The following is an 18,724-nucleotide window of genomic DNA, read 5'->3' on the forward strand; positions in this document are numbered from 1 at the left end:
AATGAAATACACCATTCAAACTTTTGAAATGTCGTGTATTACGAAGCAATAGTAGTACCGTCTACCTCTCGCAAGTTGTAGTAAAATACACCATTCAAACTACAGTGCAATATCGTCCACAATTATTGTGACTTTTTTGTCCATTCCGTTTTCATCCCTCTCCTCGGCCCAACTATTCCAAACTTGCATGATGAGCTAGTATTTTTTTCTGTGTATTTTTCAGTACACTTGTCTTCAGTTTCTGATCTATGTCCTCAAATGTCATAACAGCAAACCATCGCTTTCTCCCTGCCATTATACCGTCTACCTTGCAAGTACAAGTTGTAGTATGTGTATTTTATTCACCTTCTAAATACACTCTGAGGTAATGTTTATTATTACGAAAATAGTGTTCAACTTGTGAACGGAAGTCTTATCTGTTCAGTCACAGTCAGGGGTCATGTTTTTGTTATGATTGTCTGCGTCTAATCACTCTTCCCTGGATGCCATTAATTGGAACTCATACACAGCAAATACACTCCCGCCACCGACATTTGATAAATTTGCTACTCTGCTAATACACCGGTCTTCGCGCTTTTCCCTGATTGGTCAATAGCCCTCATTTGTAACTGTCAGTCGAAATTTAATGCCCAGCCGGAGTACAAGTATGTATGTATGTATGTATGTATGTATGTATGTATGTATGTATGTATGCATGCATGCATGCATGCATGCATGCATGCATGTATGTATGTATGTATGTATGTATGTATGCATGCATGCATGTATGTATGTATGTGTGGATGTACATACGTATGTATGTGTGTGTGTGTGTATGTATGTATGTATGTATGTATGTGTGGATGTACATACGTGTGTGTGTGTGTGTATGTATGTATGTATGTGTGGATGTACATACGTACGTGTGTGTGTGTGTGTGTGTGTGTGTGTTATACATTAGTGTGTTCAATTTTGTAAAGTACATACATATACTGGCTATTTTTTTCTTTGGACATTTTAATGACACACTATCCTTATTTGTGAAAAAAAAAGACATGCATTGTGTGTATGTAGTGGTGTAGACAACGACAACTACACAGTGATACAGTGAACTGTTTTAATGTTCCTTTGAGTCATGATTTACAACAAGTGACAACTCTACATACATTGCCATATTCACTTTGTATCAGTTATCCCTGCAAGCCATAAAAATGGCAATAGTTACATTTTAACAGTGATAAATCAAAATACAATTCTAGTAAGAAATGGCTATGATGTAGTTTGACTTCTACTATGAGAACATCATATGGGCCACTTACCATTGGTTAAACCATAAAACCAGTTCACATATTATTTCTCTGTTTTGTTTTTTTCTTGTGTATGAATATATCCCCAATCTGACTAAAATTTATCAATTTTCATTTTTTTCATCACTTTCAGTGTTAGATGATAGATGGGCTGGAGGTACAATAACACAACCTTATGAACAATGATCACTCAATTAGTATTTTACTAAAGAAATACTGTTGGGTCAAAGGTCATGATGTGACCTTAAAACAGTTCAAATATTTAAGATCACACCACCTCAAGTCCATCTAGTCATTACCACTCAAACACAGATTTTGTGTCATTTTCTTTTCTTTTTATGATTAAGGAAATCATACATTTTTATGCTGCTAATGAAGTGAAAAAGTGTTAAAAGCATAAAAATACAAAAGCAATACAGAATAATGTATAATTTCCCATTGAAGATTTTAGACATTTTTTTGTCTGTCTTTTTCATACAACATAGGGAAAGGAATACCTCAATCAGTTGGAAATGGCAGTTTTGCATCATCGACGTTTGGCCTAAAATGTCAGTATTTTTCAAAACAGTTTACTACTTTAATACTTTTTAAGGAGTAGATTTCAATGAAGCCTAACTGCTTCACAATCCATGCATAAAAATATGCTGGAGAAATGCCCCTCCAATCTGACTGAGACTTGACAGAAACATTAAATTTCAAAACATCGTTTTCCTATGTTCTATGTTATAATTTCTATTCTACTTGTACAATAAGGATTATACGTGAAGACAACAAGCAAGTATACGTTATTTTAGTAAACCTAAATTAATTATATCCATGCCACCCCTTTGTATGTTAAGTGCCAGCAATGTCAACTTCATTTTAGTAAAAATAAACCACCCATATCTTTTCCAATCCTTTTGTAATGTCAGGTCATCGCATGGGACCACTCCTTTGCTCTGGACAACTTTTTCTACAATCAGTTTTCACATCTAGATTTCAATCATAACCTGAAGTGGGCCTTTAAAAAGACGTGGTGGTAGAATCCATGTCGACCCCCCAAGTCTCTAAAATGGTACAACCTAATTCTGTCAAGACATAATAGGATTGTACCAAAATGTAGACATTAAGGGTAGCAATGCTATAACTCATGGAAAGACTACTACATCAGAAAAGCACTGAAGTTAATAATATAATGACATTAAAGTAACCAAACACTGAATATGTACGTTAATACTTTCAGCTTCAAGTATTTGATAAAACATAGCTTGTTAGATTACAATTGAATAGTAACTTGACCAGGATATATTAGAGGTACTTTTATTAATTTCAAGTACTGTGATGATTTTCTCCCTAATTTTCTGTTACTCTTTACTCAACGTGAATGCTGTGGAGTTATTCAGAAGTCCCAATAATTTATCACAGGTTTATTTGTGGCATTCTCTATAAAATTCATTCTTACATAGATATTATCTTATCAGTAGAGCTATAAGATTTAGGCTGGATCATTCCTTTGTTTATCACCAACCTTTTCTATAGCTTTATTAGAAACTGTGTTCATGTACTTTGATGTCTTGTTTGCTGACTAGTAAAAAGTAGTTTGATGTGAGTCTGAATTGGCTGGACATGAAAGGGGTGGCATTGGAATCAAATCAGAACTTGTAAGACTGGTCCAAAGACATAAAACCCTATCTGAGAAAGCATTTTGTTTCTCTGTGAACATTTCAAACCAGGAAGTCTGAGTTTAAAACTCCCACAAAATGACAGTACAACTCTATAACTAAAGATATCCTCAAGTACAGAAGTGTCCAGTAAACCAATTATAACACAAGTATAATTATTGAAACTTCAACTACTTTAAGATATGGAGTTCACAGAAGTTTGAAAAATGCTAAAAAGAGTACTTGTACCACATTTCGGGTGTGATAACATCTACTGAAAAATCTCTTATTGTAGATATTTCTCTACACTTGTGAAACTTTGAGGAACAAAACCAATATTCATGAACACGACACAAAGTTTCACTAATGAAGGTATTGTAAAGTGGAAAAATGTGAACAGGAATAGTTTGCTACTCTCAAAATAGAGCTACAAAGGTCATACTAATTAGCTATTTTATTCTGCTCAATTTGCAGAAAATGATTACTTTGTTCTCAACAAATAAAATCATTGGTTGTTTAAAAGATACCTTGTCTAGTCTACAACTACAAGTTTAACACTGTATACCAATTTTTGGGCCAGCCTTGCATCTCGCTAAAGTGATTTGGTTTTTTTTCAAAAGACCTTTGCTGAGTTGTACACACTTCTAGCAGAGGCCTCTATCAACTAACTATTCTTAGATTACTATATGTCAAGCATATCTGTCAGTTTTGATCCAAATGATAAGGTTATATATATCATGTTAATTGTTGTCTTCAGTATTATCTGTTAACTACCTAACATGCCGATGGACCAAGGCTTCTTTAAGCCTCAGCCCCGGCAGGCTTGCCAATACTTTGTTTTGTGTCCAGCGAGTTAGCCGTTGTCTGGTCCCGTTTATCGTCTTCCTTCTTTATTTGCACATCAGGTCTACTGAAATATAATGAAACCACAAAAGGTTCTTTATTTTACATGTGAAATTAAGTTTCCATAAAGGGTTTTGAAAGCTGGTAACAGAGAGAGAGTGATGTATGGTGAAAACCTAGTAACAGTAAGAATGATGTCTGGTAAAAACCTGTATATTTTCAAATAGAAATTTATGTCACTTTCATTGGAAAACCCATACAATAGTTGAGGTCTAGCAGATTTTACCAAATTATCACCTTCAACAAATATACTGTATTTAAAGTTTAAACAACCATTTCTAACTTGATATACCAAGTCATAAAAATCTGAATTATTATTTGATGTTTATCAGTACATCAATCAGTGTGCTCAAAACCAATTTAATAATGTCACTGACTCGCAAACATTTCTTGTGATACACCAACATTTAGTGTTTCCCCTACCCCTTACTATGTGGTGACTCATAATTCATTGTTTAATATGTGGCTGCAACTTTCTGCCTTGTTAGTGTTCTGCCTATACACTTACTGATCAGTGTTTTAGTTAAGGGTGGGAACCATTTGTTCTCTTTGTACATAACAATCCGGTATCAGGAAGGGGTAATTCTGGTAAAACTAGCATAGTTTTCCTTACATTATACTACAATATTGATAGGGAACCTTGGTAAAATGACAGGAGAAATCTGGTAGATTTTACCTACTTGCCACCCCTAAGGTGGCTATATGGATGAAGATTGGGTATTCATTTTTGATTTTTAATTATAAAACAATTTCATCATGGTTTCCTACTTGAAAAATAAATGTGAAACACCACAGAACAAATCCTTCATTGTAACTCAATGCATGACAAAAGCATAACAAATGTTTAAAATGTCTGTTATTGTATGTACAATAGCAAACTTCTTAAACACATTTTTCGGCTTTTTGCAATTTATTAAGTTACAAACACAGACTCAGACAATGATGTTTCACATTGACTTTTCAAGTAGGAAGCCATGATAAAATTGTTTTATAACTTACAAATCCACAGTAAATACCAAATCCTCATCCATATGACCACCTTAACAAAAACACTGCATATCCAATACACTCATTTCTAAGTGACTATACTTTCTACCTTGTTGGTTTGCCAGGTTCTTTCTTGACTTGTTCACTCTTGCTATCCACCATATCCATTAATGATTTCATGGCTTGCAAGGCTGCAGCATCATAAGACGACTCCACTGTTGGACCTGCACCATGCGACACCAAGGGTGGGTTTGTAGATATGGACACAAGAGACAGGTACTCAGGTTTATTGCCCTAAAACAGAGAACAGTAAAATTGATGACTACCCAGTACTGATAAACTTTGTTCTTCTTTAATATGTCTTCACTTTTCAGAATTCTTTGTAAATGACTCGGGACCTCTGGGACAATATAAAATAGATTACTCATCCTCGCAAACCAGAGCTGTTATTTCTTCTGCAACACTGTGAAATAACGAGATGTAACAAGCAATCTGATTGGTTGTAGTGTTGATGTATAAAACGGCTAAATTAGCTATGCACAAATACCCAATTTGTATATGTATATGACAGTGACAAAGTGAGAGATGTTGTGAACATGAGCAACAAGAAAGATACGCAGTAAAGAGGATAATGACAACTAAGTGTTACCTTTGGAAAGTCTGTATATTGAACCTGTAATCCTTGTACATTAGCCAGGTACATAAGTTGTGACTTCGCTCTCACTGGTGTCACTTTCAGTTCTGGCTTACTCACACCACTTGCTTGTATTATGGCTTCAGCAGTAGGTGACTTGCCATTCTCCATCATCTCCCTTGCAATGGCAGCTGTAGTAGCCATTGATTTAGCACTCGTGCTATCACCAAGAGGTGCACCTGGTGCTCGGTTCAAGGCTTCATTAAAATAAACACAGAAATGATAAAGAATGATTTTTAATGTTACTGATTTTCCAATATTTAAGGGGAATCCCACTCGAGCAAATAAAGGCAATTTCATAAACTTTGGATTCTAAACAGTCAAGTCATGGTTGTACCTCACACCTACATTACATGTGATTTCAGAGAAACATCAAGTTGAAGTTGTCAACCCATATGGGGATTTTTGCTGTGGGCCACATTGCCTAATGGGAGTCAGCAGAAATATTTATGCACTGATTGAACAATGAATATTCATGACCCCATAACAGCCTATTACCTTCAATGAAAACATCATGAATATTCATTGTTCAATCATTGCATAAGCATTCTGCTGACTCCCATGAGGCAATGTGGCCCACAGCAAAAATCCCCAAATGGGAGGACATCTTAAACTTGATGTTTCTCTGAAATTGTACGTAATGTATGTGATGTACAACCGTAACACGACTTTCCAGAATCCAGAATCCAAAGTTCATGAAAATGCCTTTATCCCTGGAATGGCATTCCTCCTCAATAAAAAGCAGCTGTATACACACTCTGCTCCAAATGTCTGTCAGTAAGTCACTGTTGTATGTATATTTCCTACCTTGAGACTTAGACACTGGTAATGTGAAGCCAGCAGCGCTAGCCACTTCTGGTACCATTGGTAATAAACCAGGTGCTAATGGCCTACCACCCAATCCCATTCCTTCAGGAAGTCCTCCTTTATTACCTGCCAATCAAAAGTGCAAGACATGAATCTTTATAATATGTTGTGTACAATGACGAGTATTGTATATAATTCATTTCAAGACACACATAATACACTTTTTTTCATGTTGTTGTCTGATAACTTTATTTGACTGAGTGATTTTTGTTTGGTTGAAAATTTTATGTTTGGTTGTCACAATATTATCTCTATCCCATCCTGAGTTTCAACCACCACGTTGAATTAAGATTATTTAGTTGACATCATTCACTTGTGGATTCGTAAATTTGTAAATCAAGGAAATTTCTGCTTTTTTAAGAAAGGTTTATTCTTTTAGTGCAAATCAGCCCAATTCATTATGATAGTTGGCACTTGGGTTCATCTATATGCTAATGCTCTCATGCAAAATGGCCAAAACTGTTTGATGTGAGCTTTTTGGGGGGGGGGGGGGGGTGGGGGGGGGGGAGATGATGACCTTGAACACTTTTCCAAATATTTACTTGGAAATAAAGGTGAATGGTATGACTCTAGCACTGTAGACGCTCACTGTCATTATGAAATATGCTGCTTGTTCTAATTGAGGGTCCGTAGGTAATGATTAGTATTTAGTAGTGTGGGACCTTCAAGGTATGCCTGTGAATTTGATGACTCTCACTTTACTAAAGTTGTTTTCTGTGTTTGGTTTGGTTCAAGTTGAGTTTTGAGTGTCTGAGGTATGGCTGACCATGTACACGTGGACAGATGGATGAATGGACAGACATGCGACATTCCTCTAGTGCTCCCTGGGCAGTGCACATTGGGGCTAATTATCAGTGCTACCTTGTTAGACTTGCAAATGATTATTTTTTAATTCAGGTACCACATACCTTCTTTGTCAGAGTCAGCAAAAGTCACTTTTCTGCCATTAGTAGTCTTCTCTTCAGGTGGCGGTATCTCTCCTTCAGTTTTCAATGCAGATTTGTTTGGTAGTGGTGGGGTGCTACGATAACCTAACAATTGTAACATGGCTTCAGCAGCTGCACGCTTGGCCATTTTCTTGTTAGGGCCTATGCCAGTGCACTGGGGAATGCCAACTGTTACCTGATTTACACAAACAACAGTGTTTTGGTAAGGACACTCGGAAGGTAAAAACTATGTCATTTCCCATGTCATCGTTTTGGGAACCCTGATCAAACTTGTGGTATACTGTATCTTTAGGAAAGTATACAAGTGTGTAGGCAGATTCCCCCCATCCCTACCCCTCAACAGAAACACTAATAGAGAATGATAAGTACAAGTTTCATACAATGAACAAACTTGTGCACAGTATGTGTACTATGTCATAACAATGTGCAATATGTACATTTGTAATGTCATAACTTCTGCCGTACTATGTCATACTAATGTGTGTATTATGTCATCAGTTCTGTAGTACTACCAATGTGTGTATGACATGTATGTCATAAGTTCTGCAGTCCAATATCATAACTGCTTGCCTATGTCATCAGTTCTGCAGAAATATGTCATAACAATGTTTGCCTTTGTCATCAGTTCTGCAGTGTGTCAATGTGTGTCTTATGTCATAGGTTCTGCAGTACTATATCATAACTATGCTTGCCTATGTCATCAGTTCTGCAGAAATATGTCATAACAATGTTTGCCTTTGTCATCAGTTCTGCAGTACTATGTCATAACAATGTGTGTCTTATGTCATAAGTCCTCTATCACAGCAACATTCTTGGCTTTCAAATACACACATACAGTACAATAATAATTTACTGTGTTCTATTACCTGCATGACAAATTCCCTTTTACGAGGTGCACCTCGTTCTTGAAGTAGAGTAAATACTGGTTCCTTTTCTTTCTTAGCTTGTTGTATTTGTACAAGACGACTGACAGGATTCATACCCAGTCCGTAGTCTTGGTTACCTTGCTGTACTCCCTGCAATTATTAATACATAATAAATTAAATTTTCTATTCGGTCAAAACATTTCTAGAAACAAATCCTACTTTTACTGCATCTCATCAAAATGATTTTCCATGTATACATTATGGACAATAAAAGTTATTTTTATTCATTTCATTTCTATTCTATTCTATTCTATTCTATTCTATTCTATTCTATTCTATTCTATTCTATTCTATAAGCATTGGCATGGTGTACAACGATGAACTGTCGTCAAGTGCTTTGTTTGACATACAAGAAGTGAGATAGAGTTGGTAGCTCATTCATGACAATACTTAGGCCAAATATTCATTTAAAAATTTTCAACTCTGTGAGAGGAAATTTTCATTTTATGATTATGAATCCAGAATCCATGACCATTAATTCTCACACACTGTTATCTTTCTCGTACCATGAATAATTTATTCATATTTTAATATTATTTTTTTCAATATTTTTGTTGCTGTACATGTACTGTCCACAGCATATTTTACACTTGCTTTCTATCTTAAATTCTTAGGGATCTGTTAACTATTAAGTTGTTTTATTCTCATTCATTGCATTAGATTTCTACATCAATTGTTTTTGATTCATGTGTTTCTTCTGTGCTTTTAAATATTTTTACCACTCTATCCAGTATTGACATAAATACAACTGGGAAAGCAGCTAAGATTTGGGAATTACTTGGCAATTCAATCCTTTTACATAGTTAGTTCCTACAGAAAGTAAAATAAAAATAACACAAACCGTTACATTATCATTGGTGACATCCATCTTGACTTTGACCAAAGATTTAGGCTTCTTCTTCTTGAATCTTGGTTTGGGTTTCTCAATGACTGGCAGAGGTTCCAATTGTCTGAGTTGTTCTAATACCTTGGCAGCTGCCTTCTTCTTGGAAATTTTCTTACCATTGCCTTCAGCTTCAGCCGAGTAGCTACCCACAATGCACTTAGTTATAAATGTCTTCATGTGGGGAGGTCCACTCTCTTTTATTACCTGTAAATATAGATGAAGTATATAAACTCAAATGGAAACTGAATGGTCTCAATCTAAACTCACCTCAACTCAAAGGATTTCAAAAAGTTCTGACTGTTAACTATTGTTTTTATTTATGTCTAGATTGTAGCACCTGTTCAAGGCAAGACAGGGGTATGAAATGCCCCCTAACTTCATAGGGTTTTATTGTCAAACTTGAATGTGTACAATGAACACAGTGATTAAAAGAATTCCTTTTACAAATATCTAATGACAAAACTTTTACGTTTTTCTGCACTCAAATGATATTAAGAAGTTACTTTTATTGATGATTTCATAACACTCTTATTTCAGATGATTTTGACCTTATTTGATATTGCCAATTTCGTTACCCTAACTGATTTAACATGTATTTCAGATTTTTCTTACCCCAAATGATATTAATAGGTTTCTACTATGGCCAATTTCGTTACCCTAACTGATTTAACATGTATTTCAGAATTTTCTTACCGCAAATGATATTAATAGGTTTCTACTATGGGCGATTTCATAACACTGACTGATTTAACATGTATTTCAGAATTTTCTTACCTCAAAAAATAATAGGTTTCTACTATGGGCGATTTCATAACACTGACTGATTTAACATGTATTTCAGATTTTTCTTACCCCAAATGATATTAATAGGTTTCTACAATGGGCAATTTCGTTACCCTAACTGATTTAACAGACGTATTTCAGAATTTTCTTACCTCAAATGATATTAACAGGTTTCTTCTATGGGCGATTTCATAACACTGACTTATTTCAGATTTGGCTTCGTCCTCATCTAATCCATCTGAAACTGAAGACAGTACACAAAAGGATAACAATCACAATCAAATGCTTTGTACAAAAGTTATCTCTGAAGACTGCACATAACAGATTCCCAATCACCAAAAAATTTTTTTAATAATTAACCACAAATGATGACATTTAATGTTCCATTTGTTGATGCAAACAATTTTATTCTACTGTAATAATGCAGTTGGTTTACACAACTCCAGATTTAAAAACATTCATTAGCTTGGTAGATCAAATGATTTACAAAGTTATACCTTACGAGTTCCATGTAGTTCAACTTTTTAGCACCGCTTCGTAACTTAAACGATAATTCAAGTTACAGCTGACCTTAACTGGTGAGTATCCTCAGTATGAATGATTCTTTTGTTTGACTATATTTTAAATTGTTGATTGCTAACATCTAAATAACAGTAGAATTAATGGTGGGTAAAGAAGGCAGCACCTCTATCAACTTTAATCAAATTGGAACTATGAAATATATTAATAAATATATTACGTAACTTACCAGTAGTATTTACAACAGTCGGTGGTGGTAGTTGAACTGGTGGTTGTTCTTGTTGAGCCAACTTTAAAAAAAAACAAAAAAAATATTCAAACTTCTCAAAAGAGCAAATTGCACAAAGACAACGATAATCAAAGTGGTTTGGCATGTATTTCGTTAATATTTGAAATGAAAACAGTGTTTACTTCCTTAATCCTTTTTCCATCGTTGGGTATATTGGTTTGGTTGTACACAAAACACTACAATTTCAGCCTCTATGGTAGGGGAGGGGGGTATTTAGTTGTACACATAACACCACAGGACTAATCGTCATTATTGTTACCAGTGTGCCCTCTAAGCCAATTTGACGTGCCACTGACACAATTTCTAGTGATGCACCTAAATTCGGTGTTCCCCTATCTCTATACTAGGTGGTGACTCACAAGAAATCCCAGTTTTTCTCATTTTGACTCATAACAACAAAGTTTGTCTTCATTAGAGGGCACACTGATTGTTACAATACTACATAGCCTTTGGATCCTGCCCTAAATGATACATTGTTTCTTTCTGATAGCACCTGATTACGCTCTTTGATGTCCGTTTTATGCTCTCTATATATGTCACATGTTTAGTTTGTTGGACACATGCAGTTTAATGGACTATATTAGCCACACTAATCTGTTAGATCCTCCACTTACTATTATATTCATATCTTTCCTAGTGGAGCTCTCATACCATACATATTTAATAACATAAGATACAATAGGAAATGTTTTAGCCTTTCAGAGTTTACCAACTATGACCAAGTACTTATAAAACTCTAAATTTTGAATGATATGTTATTCACCATAGCACTTTATAGTTCCGGTTCACATATGTATGGATTTTATTTTATAGAAACTTAATCACAACATGCTATTTACTAATTTCTTTGTGATATTGGTTTATGCCGAAGGGGTTGTAAGAGCTTTCAGGGACTCTGCAGTGTGTATAGCCTCTATAAATTTTGAATGAAATGTTACTCACCAAAGCTGTTTCTGGTATAGGTTCATGTCTGAGGGCTTTGAGAGCTTTGACAGCTGCATTGTGTCTAGCCTGTTGTCGTGTTTTTCCTTCACCGATGAATTCACGATTGCCAACAGTCAGAGATACATAGCAGGCTCTAGGCACTGGATAGTGGTATCTGGTTCATGAAAAGATATAGCACTTGACATGATTCTGTCATCTTTTTTTTTTAAAAACTCAATTATTACAGTATACTGTATTCTGATTACTGGGTGATACAAGATTGACAGTATATTGTCTTTTGATTACTGGGGTGATATCATCAAGAATGATGGACATGGTATAATTTGGCCAAATGGAGCAGTTTAATTAAAGGCCAGGGTTTCAATCTAAGGTACTTACATTAGTATTACTAGTACCTGATCAAAGGAACCACAAGGATTAAATAGGATTATTCTTTTGTTGATTCTGACATTTTCTACAGCTCTGCCTGACAACTGTTTTTCACCCTAAATATCAATCTGGGTCTTAACTAGTTTCAGGTCTTTAATATTAGTCATAGGAACCATACCTACCTTTGGTTGTACATTCCTCTAAAGTTATAGTTAGGTCTATTATTGTAGTAGCCAGGATGTGGACCCCTGGGACCAGGTCCTTGACCGGGACCAGGACCAGGTCCAAGGCCTGGGCTTGGTTCAATTGGACGATAAATAGCTGGTTCACCTCTCTTCATAGCCAGTCCATTTAGTTCCACAGTAGGAGTCATACTGTCCATGTTTCCATTAATGATTACCCTGGGTGGTTTTGGTTTTGGTTTGGGTAAGTTGCACTGTGCAAGTGCTGTCTCTGCAGCTGAATGTTGAGCTTTTTTAATGCTACTACCAGTAGCTTCATAAAGTTTGTCATTCAATGTTAGGGACACCTTGAATGTTTTCTGATGTGCTGGGCCAGATTCATCCACTAGTTGATACTGTGGCTGCATCTTATTATAACGGGCTAACTCGTTGAGCAGACACATTGGGGTTTTCTCTTTGGGGTTTGCCATGTTTAGCTGTGATAACATAAAAATATTGACATCAAAAGTTAATATCTTTGGTACAGTGATTTCCGTTAAACTCAGGTCTTAACTGGGCATGGTCGCTTTTATGGTATGTATTTTCTACAGTATAACCTAATGCATTCTTTAATTAAAGAAAGTGATCCAAGACCACCAGGCAGTGTGTTTGTTACAGCCATTAAGTTTGTAAAATATATCTTAATTCACTCGGGCACAATATTATCATGGAACAGGTTATACAAGTCTATGCAAGTTTGACCAGAGCCTCTTTGTGAGCCTGAACAGAAACACTGCCAGTTTGAACTGGACCTAACTGGCTGTCAGAACAAGTGTACATGTATAGGTAGAAAAAAATAACAAAGGTATACATACTGCATCAGCACTTAGACTGGTACCAGTAGTAGTAGAATTGATGGTTGTAGTAGGAACAGTGGTTGCAGTAGGAGCAACCACTGTTCCACTTACAGCTGGAGCTGCCCCACTGGTTTTTATTGAACCAGGGTTTTGTACTGGCTGCTGAGCTGTCTGGGGAACTGCTGCTGGTACCTTGACAGACTGATTAGTTGTCATTCCTTGGACTTGAGACATGGTTACAAGTTTTTTGTCCTGAAATTGAATGAGAAACAGAATCTATAAAGTAAAAGATTAGTTACTATCATCACTGACCTTACAGCTTTCAAATTAATACCTAAATCAAAGTGCTGGTGAAGAGATGATTTAATACCATGAGTAGCATCTAGACTAAGTGCTCCTTGGATCTGAATCTAAAATAATTATGATCAAAAACACTCACAACAACCCTAAATTACAATGTACTTGCCTTGTTACCTGCAATAATTGCAGCGTTTGTTGTGATTTTGAGGGTATTTTTTCATTCCAATGTTTAACTGGAACCAAACACTACAATTCCTGTAATGTTTAACACAAATACACATGTAGACGAGATTACGCTGAAAACGTGAGCGAGATGTCGGCATACTACCCATTTGAAAATGCTGCATGCGTTGCTACTTTTGCCAATTTTGATGGGATGGGTGTACCTCTCAACATTTCTTGGGTCTTGAAGGTTCCGTAATTAATGTTGGAGTTAGGAAATCACATCCAAATTTTTGGCAGGTAAGGCTTAATTTAGCAGAAAAATTCACACAACTTTGCAATTCAGATTTGAATTGCTTCCGTCTATTTGCGTTAACATTACAGGAATTGTAGCATACACTTCCAGTTAAAACATCAGAACGAAAAAAGCACAAAACAGAAGAAAACCCCCTAAAAATCACAACAAACACTACAATTACTGCAGCTATTGCCATGTGTATTTGAGCCATTCCATATTAGTTGTTACTCTGTCTTCAAGTATACATATTTACTATTTTAGTTGACTTTGAACAAATCGCTGAATCAACATAGACTTTAATTTAAAACATGGAATGTTTCATTAAAAATACATTATCAATAAATTCTTACAATTTCACAATTATTAACAAAATAACAGTGAACACAAAACTGTGAGTGTTGTATTGTTTATGGTGACTTTTACTAAGGAACTTCATTGTAAGGCATACATCCGCATGAATTGAATATAATTATAACTCCACATTTTTTGTAAATTTCATGGAGGTATTGGGTATTCAATATTTACATGTATATAAAAATTAGCAATAGGCCTATGTCCCTTTAAACGGTATTTATTCACCATTGCATAACTGCAACATACGTCATAAAAGGAACAACACAAGGAGGAAGTGATATATGCATGCTAGTGGGCAATAATTGACACTGTATTGACACGGCATTTATTTATTTCTATTACTAATTAACAAGGTCAAAAACATGGCAATTATTAGTTTTGCAGAAATATGAATATCTCTCATTATTCACACGGACAACAATCGATAACTGTGATAGTCGAGGAGGGAATACATGTTGACAGATTTGGGGGCTTTGACCTTTGAAGTAAAAACCTCGTAAGAAATGGCCCCGCCTGGGTCGGACAGGAAGCAAAAATATCAAATTTTCTGAAGTTAATTTATCACATAAATTTGTGGATAATAATGCAATGCATCGTTCAGTTTCATTTATAGTTCCAAATTAATATATCTACGTTGCGAATATTAAAACGGCCATAGCAACTCCACGACGTGATTTAGATCGCGAGGCCTCTCCTAGATTCTGGCTAGCAGTGGCACTCGTCATTTCAATTTCACGCAGTACGTATTTCATGTACATAGCAAACGAGCATTTGTCAGGTTGGGAAAGTACAACTCGGTGAATAGCGAAATGTCGTGACTGACAGTAAAACTGGGATTGAAAATGATAACATAATTATTTACAACCAATTTCGATACTACGAAATAAATGCCCCAAGCGACTACAGACATACACATGTGTACATGAAGAAGTCATTCAAAAATGGCGTCCACCTGATACAGCGTATCACTTCCACTGCAAAATAAACGCCTAAAATACAATATATCTCACCTTTTTGTTGAGCACGTAAAAGAATAAAACTTGAAACCAAGTAGCCGTAGGTAGATTGTCTGAAATTAAGGAATTAGGCGAAATATCTTAACATTGGCAAACACTAAAGAAAATACAAGTCTAACATGTGGACGTGTAGGCTGCAACCCCAAGAGTAAAAGCATACGTAATTTCAGTCCAACATTCGTCTTCATCAATTTTAAGATTTCTTCAAAACTAGAATCAAATAATTAATTTTCTCAGATTGAAAATAACAAAAATAAATTTTATTATATTTGAATAGTAATTTTATTTATCTTAACGTAAAATAGAATAAATTTTATTACGAAAAAAATAATATAAACAAAGTAAACTATGTCACTGACTGTGACGTCACATGAATATGCTTCAGTCGCAGACTGAGTCGCCCTTGTCCTGACCGTATGTAAGTTACGTTCATGGTTGTCGATTGTTGGATGAAGATAAACGTTGTACCATGGAAGTAGGGGTTCTACTTCCATGGTTGTACGGACTACAGTCGCTCCAAAAATGACCTGTTCGATTTCGCGTTGCGGTTGCAATTATGACCAAGAATTTTTTGAAAGGCAATTTTGGCTATTTTCAATGCACAAAGTTTGGTATAGATTTAAAACGAAAACTGGACAGTTTGTTTATTTCCGCTGCCCTCATCAGGATACAGATTCATATTCAAAGAGGAAAAAGAAGGAAAGTGATAGTAAACAATTCATAAACAATACATTTACTCTTCCTGATTAATAAATTAATAGATTAATTGAATAATGAATGAATGAATGAATGAATGAATGAATGAACGAATGAATGAATGAATGAATGAATGAATGAATGAAAGAATGAATGAATGAATGAATGAATGAATGAATGAAAGAATGAACGAATGATGAATGAACAAATGAACGAACGAATGAACGAAAGAACAATGAATGAATGAATCATAGTCATTCGAAGGGCGCATTGATTATAAAGAAATAATTGGTAGTGTAACCAATGTAATCACAAGACCCATGTGGTTAAAATATATAAACACACACACACACACACACACACACACACACACACACACACACAGACATTCATTCAGTAGTATAGTTTTTCCCTCCTAGCTCCATTTCTTTGTGGTTTTCTTCTCGTGGGATAACTACTACCTGCTAGATTTCTGAGCTTCATTGGACAGACTCGGAGGTCTGTTCCAGGGACCTCGTCGGATCAACGATAATTCAAGGAAATTTATCAATGATTAGTCAACGAAAGAGGAACAACGATTAGTCTACGTACGATTTATCCCCCTTGTCGTCTTGTTTGGCATATGTTGCAGCAACCCTAGGCCTGTATTGTCACTATTTTCACAAACGAAATAAAGAAGGGGGTGTTTCATTGGAGATATTCTTGCTGAGCGTATTTTCTGGCCGCTCTTTAGGTCGTCAACCCCATAGTACAGACCCCCCTCTCCGATACCTGAATCATCGAATATCCAGCGAAACATCGAATCGTCATCGAAAGAAGATCAACGGTAACATTACGGGAGAAGACGACGTCTAAATATATTTATAATTTGGTTGGTTGCCGACCGAAGTTCCACGAATAATCAATGGATGTCAGTCACGGTCATCGCCTGGTGGCAGCTACTGTAATTATTATCTTCATTGAAGACAACGAATTCTTCGTTCCCTACATACCCCCTAATTTTCCCGCGTGTCGTGGTGTGTGTGAGTGGTGTGGTTAAAAGTCTACCCATCGACATCACTCACATAGGATATAATACCGACATCAAACAACCACAGATCAAAGAATGAACAGAGAAGATCGTTACACTACAATCATCTCTATAAGTGAATGGAGATCATCTCTACAAATGAATGGAGATCATCTCTACTAGTGAGTGGAGATGATCTCTACTATTGAGTGGAGATCATCTCAACTATAGTAAGTGAAGATGATCGTAGTAATCATAACTCGTACAGTAAAGGAACAGTACAGTTGGGAGCCTAACGCATCCCCATTTGATATCGCAAAATTTCATTTAGGCCTGAATTAAAAAAAATGAAGCTATCACAGACCACTAGTGGCATGATATACCGATAGAGTGGGTAATTAGGTATACAACATCATGAATGTGGATCTCTATGTAGGTACTTTTCTAATTCTGTATCCTGCATTAGGCCTAACAAAAACGTTGTGTGCCGGGTTCCGATTATGCTCAATTTTAGAATAGGTGCGGTAGGTAGATATTTTATTTTATTATGTATATTTTTTCATGTGTGAGTGTCTAGTTCAGGTTTTCCTTTGTTTTCCAAATGATCTCTGTGTTATTTATTTCTTCCTTAGCTATCAGATGTACAGCCATTACAGATTGGAAGAACAGTTTTATATGTCATTTTCCGCATCCAATATATCTCGTGAGTCTTCACAATTTTTGCAATTTTATTTTATTTTTTCTCAAATACGTAAAAAAAGTTTTGGGTCGGCAGTAAAAAACTGGGTGGGGTAGGGTAACCGGAACCAAACAATTATTTTCTAGGCCTTATCTCCGTGGCATATCCACGATGAAGGCCGAAGGTGAATAATACTTTTTTATTTTTTACAATTTTATTGACGTTTACCTTTAACTACGGGATTCATATACGCTCTCGATCTCACACAATGACCCGAACTGTGATCATATAGTGAACTTGTCACGATTTCTCCTACTCTTCAGTATTAAAATTAATTATTTTTTCGTTTTTGTTCGGCGAGCCGCCACCTTCAGATTGAAAATGTCCGTGACGAAGATAGAGGGCCTCGCTAAACTTCAAACACAATAGGCTAAGTGGTCTTTAATAAGCCACCAGAAAGTTTGTGGGGAGCTAGTATAGTGGGACTATAACTGAGAGATCGAAGGCATTGCTGTACACATTCTTTTGCGTCTCAAAAGCAGAACTGTTTCTTGGAAATGTTCATAGATTTGTCGTTGTCAAGTTCTCAGTCACAGATAACCGTATAAAGGTACACAGTAACAACGTGTTTATGATCGATTGATCGATGATCTACGCTGGAAACCGATACGGAAGTAGGTCGTGTAAAAATCACTACTGTGTGTAGGTACTTGATATCCTGGACCCGGAAATAGAATTACATATAACCAGGTAAGTGCACAACATAGAGAGGGTGTTGTGTTTTATGGGGCTTTTAAAGAGACGTTCGATGAAAGTTACGTATTTTTCGTCTTTTTTATGTGAAAATTGTTGCTTACTCTTAAGTAGAAATATACATGTATGTGGAATTAGTGTTGACCTTCTACCATCAAAGACAAGTAAAAACTCGTTGTAATCTGTACATAGGGGGTGTGATACACTCAACTCCTTTATTTTGCTCATTTGGAAAAATGATATACTCTCAATGTGCACCTTATCCACGTGATGTGTGGTATCACAACGTTGCAGCAAAACATCGCAGAAACGTGCACCGGTACCTTTTCCCGGTTTCTTGTGTTGTTAATTGAGTGAGAGCACATCCCCATGGTACAGTGACATGCATACGTTATTGT

General features: G+C 35.9%; 1 protein-coding gene across 3 annotated transcripts; it reads right to left on the reverse strand.

The window, feature by feature from the left end:
* Window positions 1-1,082: 1,082 nt before the first annotated feature.
* LOC144445135 (double-stranded RNA-binding protein Staufen homolog 2-like) lies at window positions 1,083-15,326 on the reverse strand. Of its 3 annotated transcripts, none has more exons than XM_078134696.1 (13): window positions 15,184-15,326; window positions 13,078-13,311; window positions 12,224-12,699; window positions 11,670-11,826; window positions 10,668-10,728; window positions 10,072-10,163; window positions 9,098-9,340; window positions 8,191-8,340; window positions 7,286-7,499; window positions 6,318-6,443; window positions 5,466-5,707; window positions 4,926-5,110; window positions 1,083-3,836 (listed from the first exon to the last, which is right to left on the reverse strand). In XM_078134696.1, the coding sequence occupies exons 2-13, from the start codon at window positions 13,291-13,293 to the stop codon at window positions 3,728-3,730; spliced, it is 2,271 nt and encodes a 756-aa protein (XP_077990822.1). In that variant the 5' UTR covers window positions 13,294-13,311; window positions 15,184-15,326; the 3' UTR covers window positions 1,083-3,727. The 3 variants fall into 3 exon arrangements, with proteins under 3 accessions (XP_077990822.1, XP_077990821.1, XP_077990820.1); XM_078134695.1 differs by having other exon boundaries at window positions 1,083-3,833; window positions 9,092-9,340; XM_078134694.1 differs by having other exon boundaries at window positions 9,092-9,340.
* Window positions 15,327-18,724: the final 3,398 nt, after the last annotated feature.

This window comes from Glandiceps talaboti, chromosome 13 (genome assembly GCF_964340395.1).
Source record: "Glandiceps talaboti chromosome 13, keGlaTala1.1, whole genome shotgun sequence".
Classification (NCBI taxonomy): domain Eukaryota; kingdom Metazoa; phylum Hemichordata; class Enteropneusta; family Spengelidae; genus Glandiceps; species Glandiceps talaboti.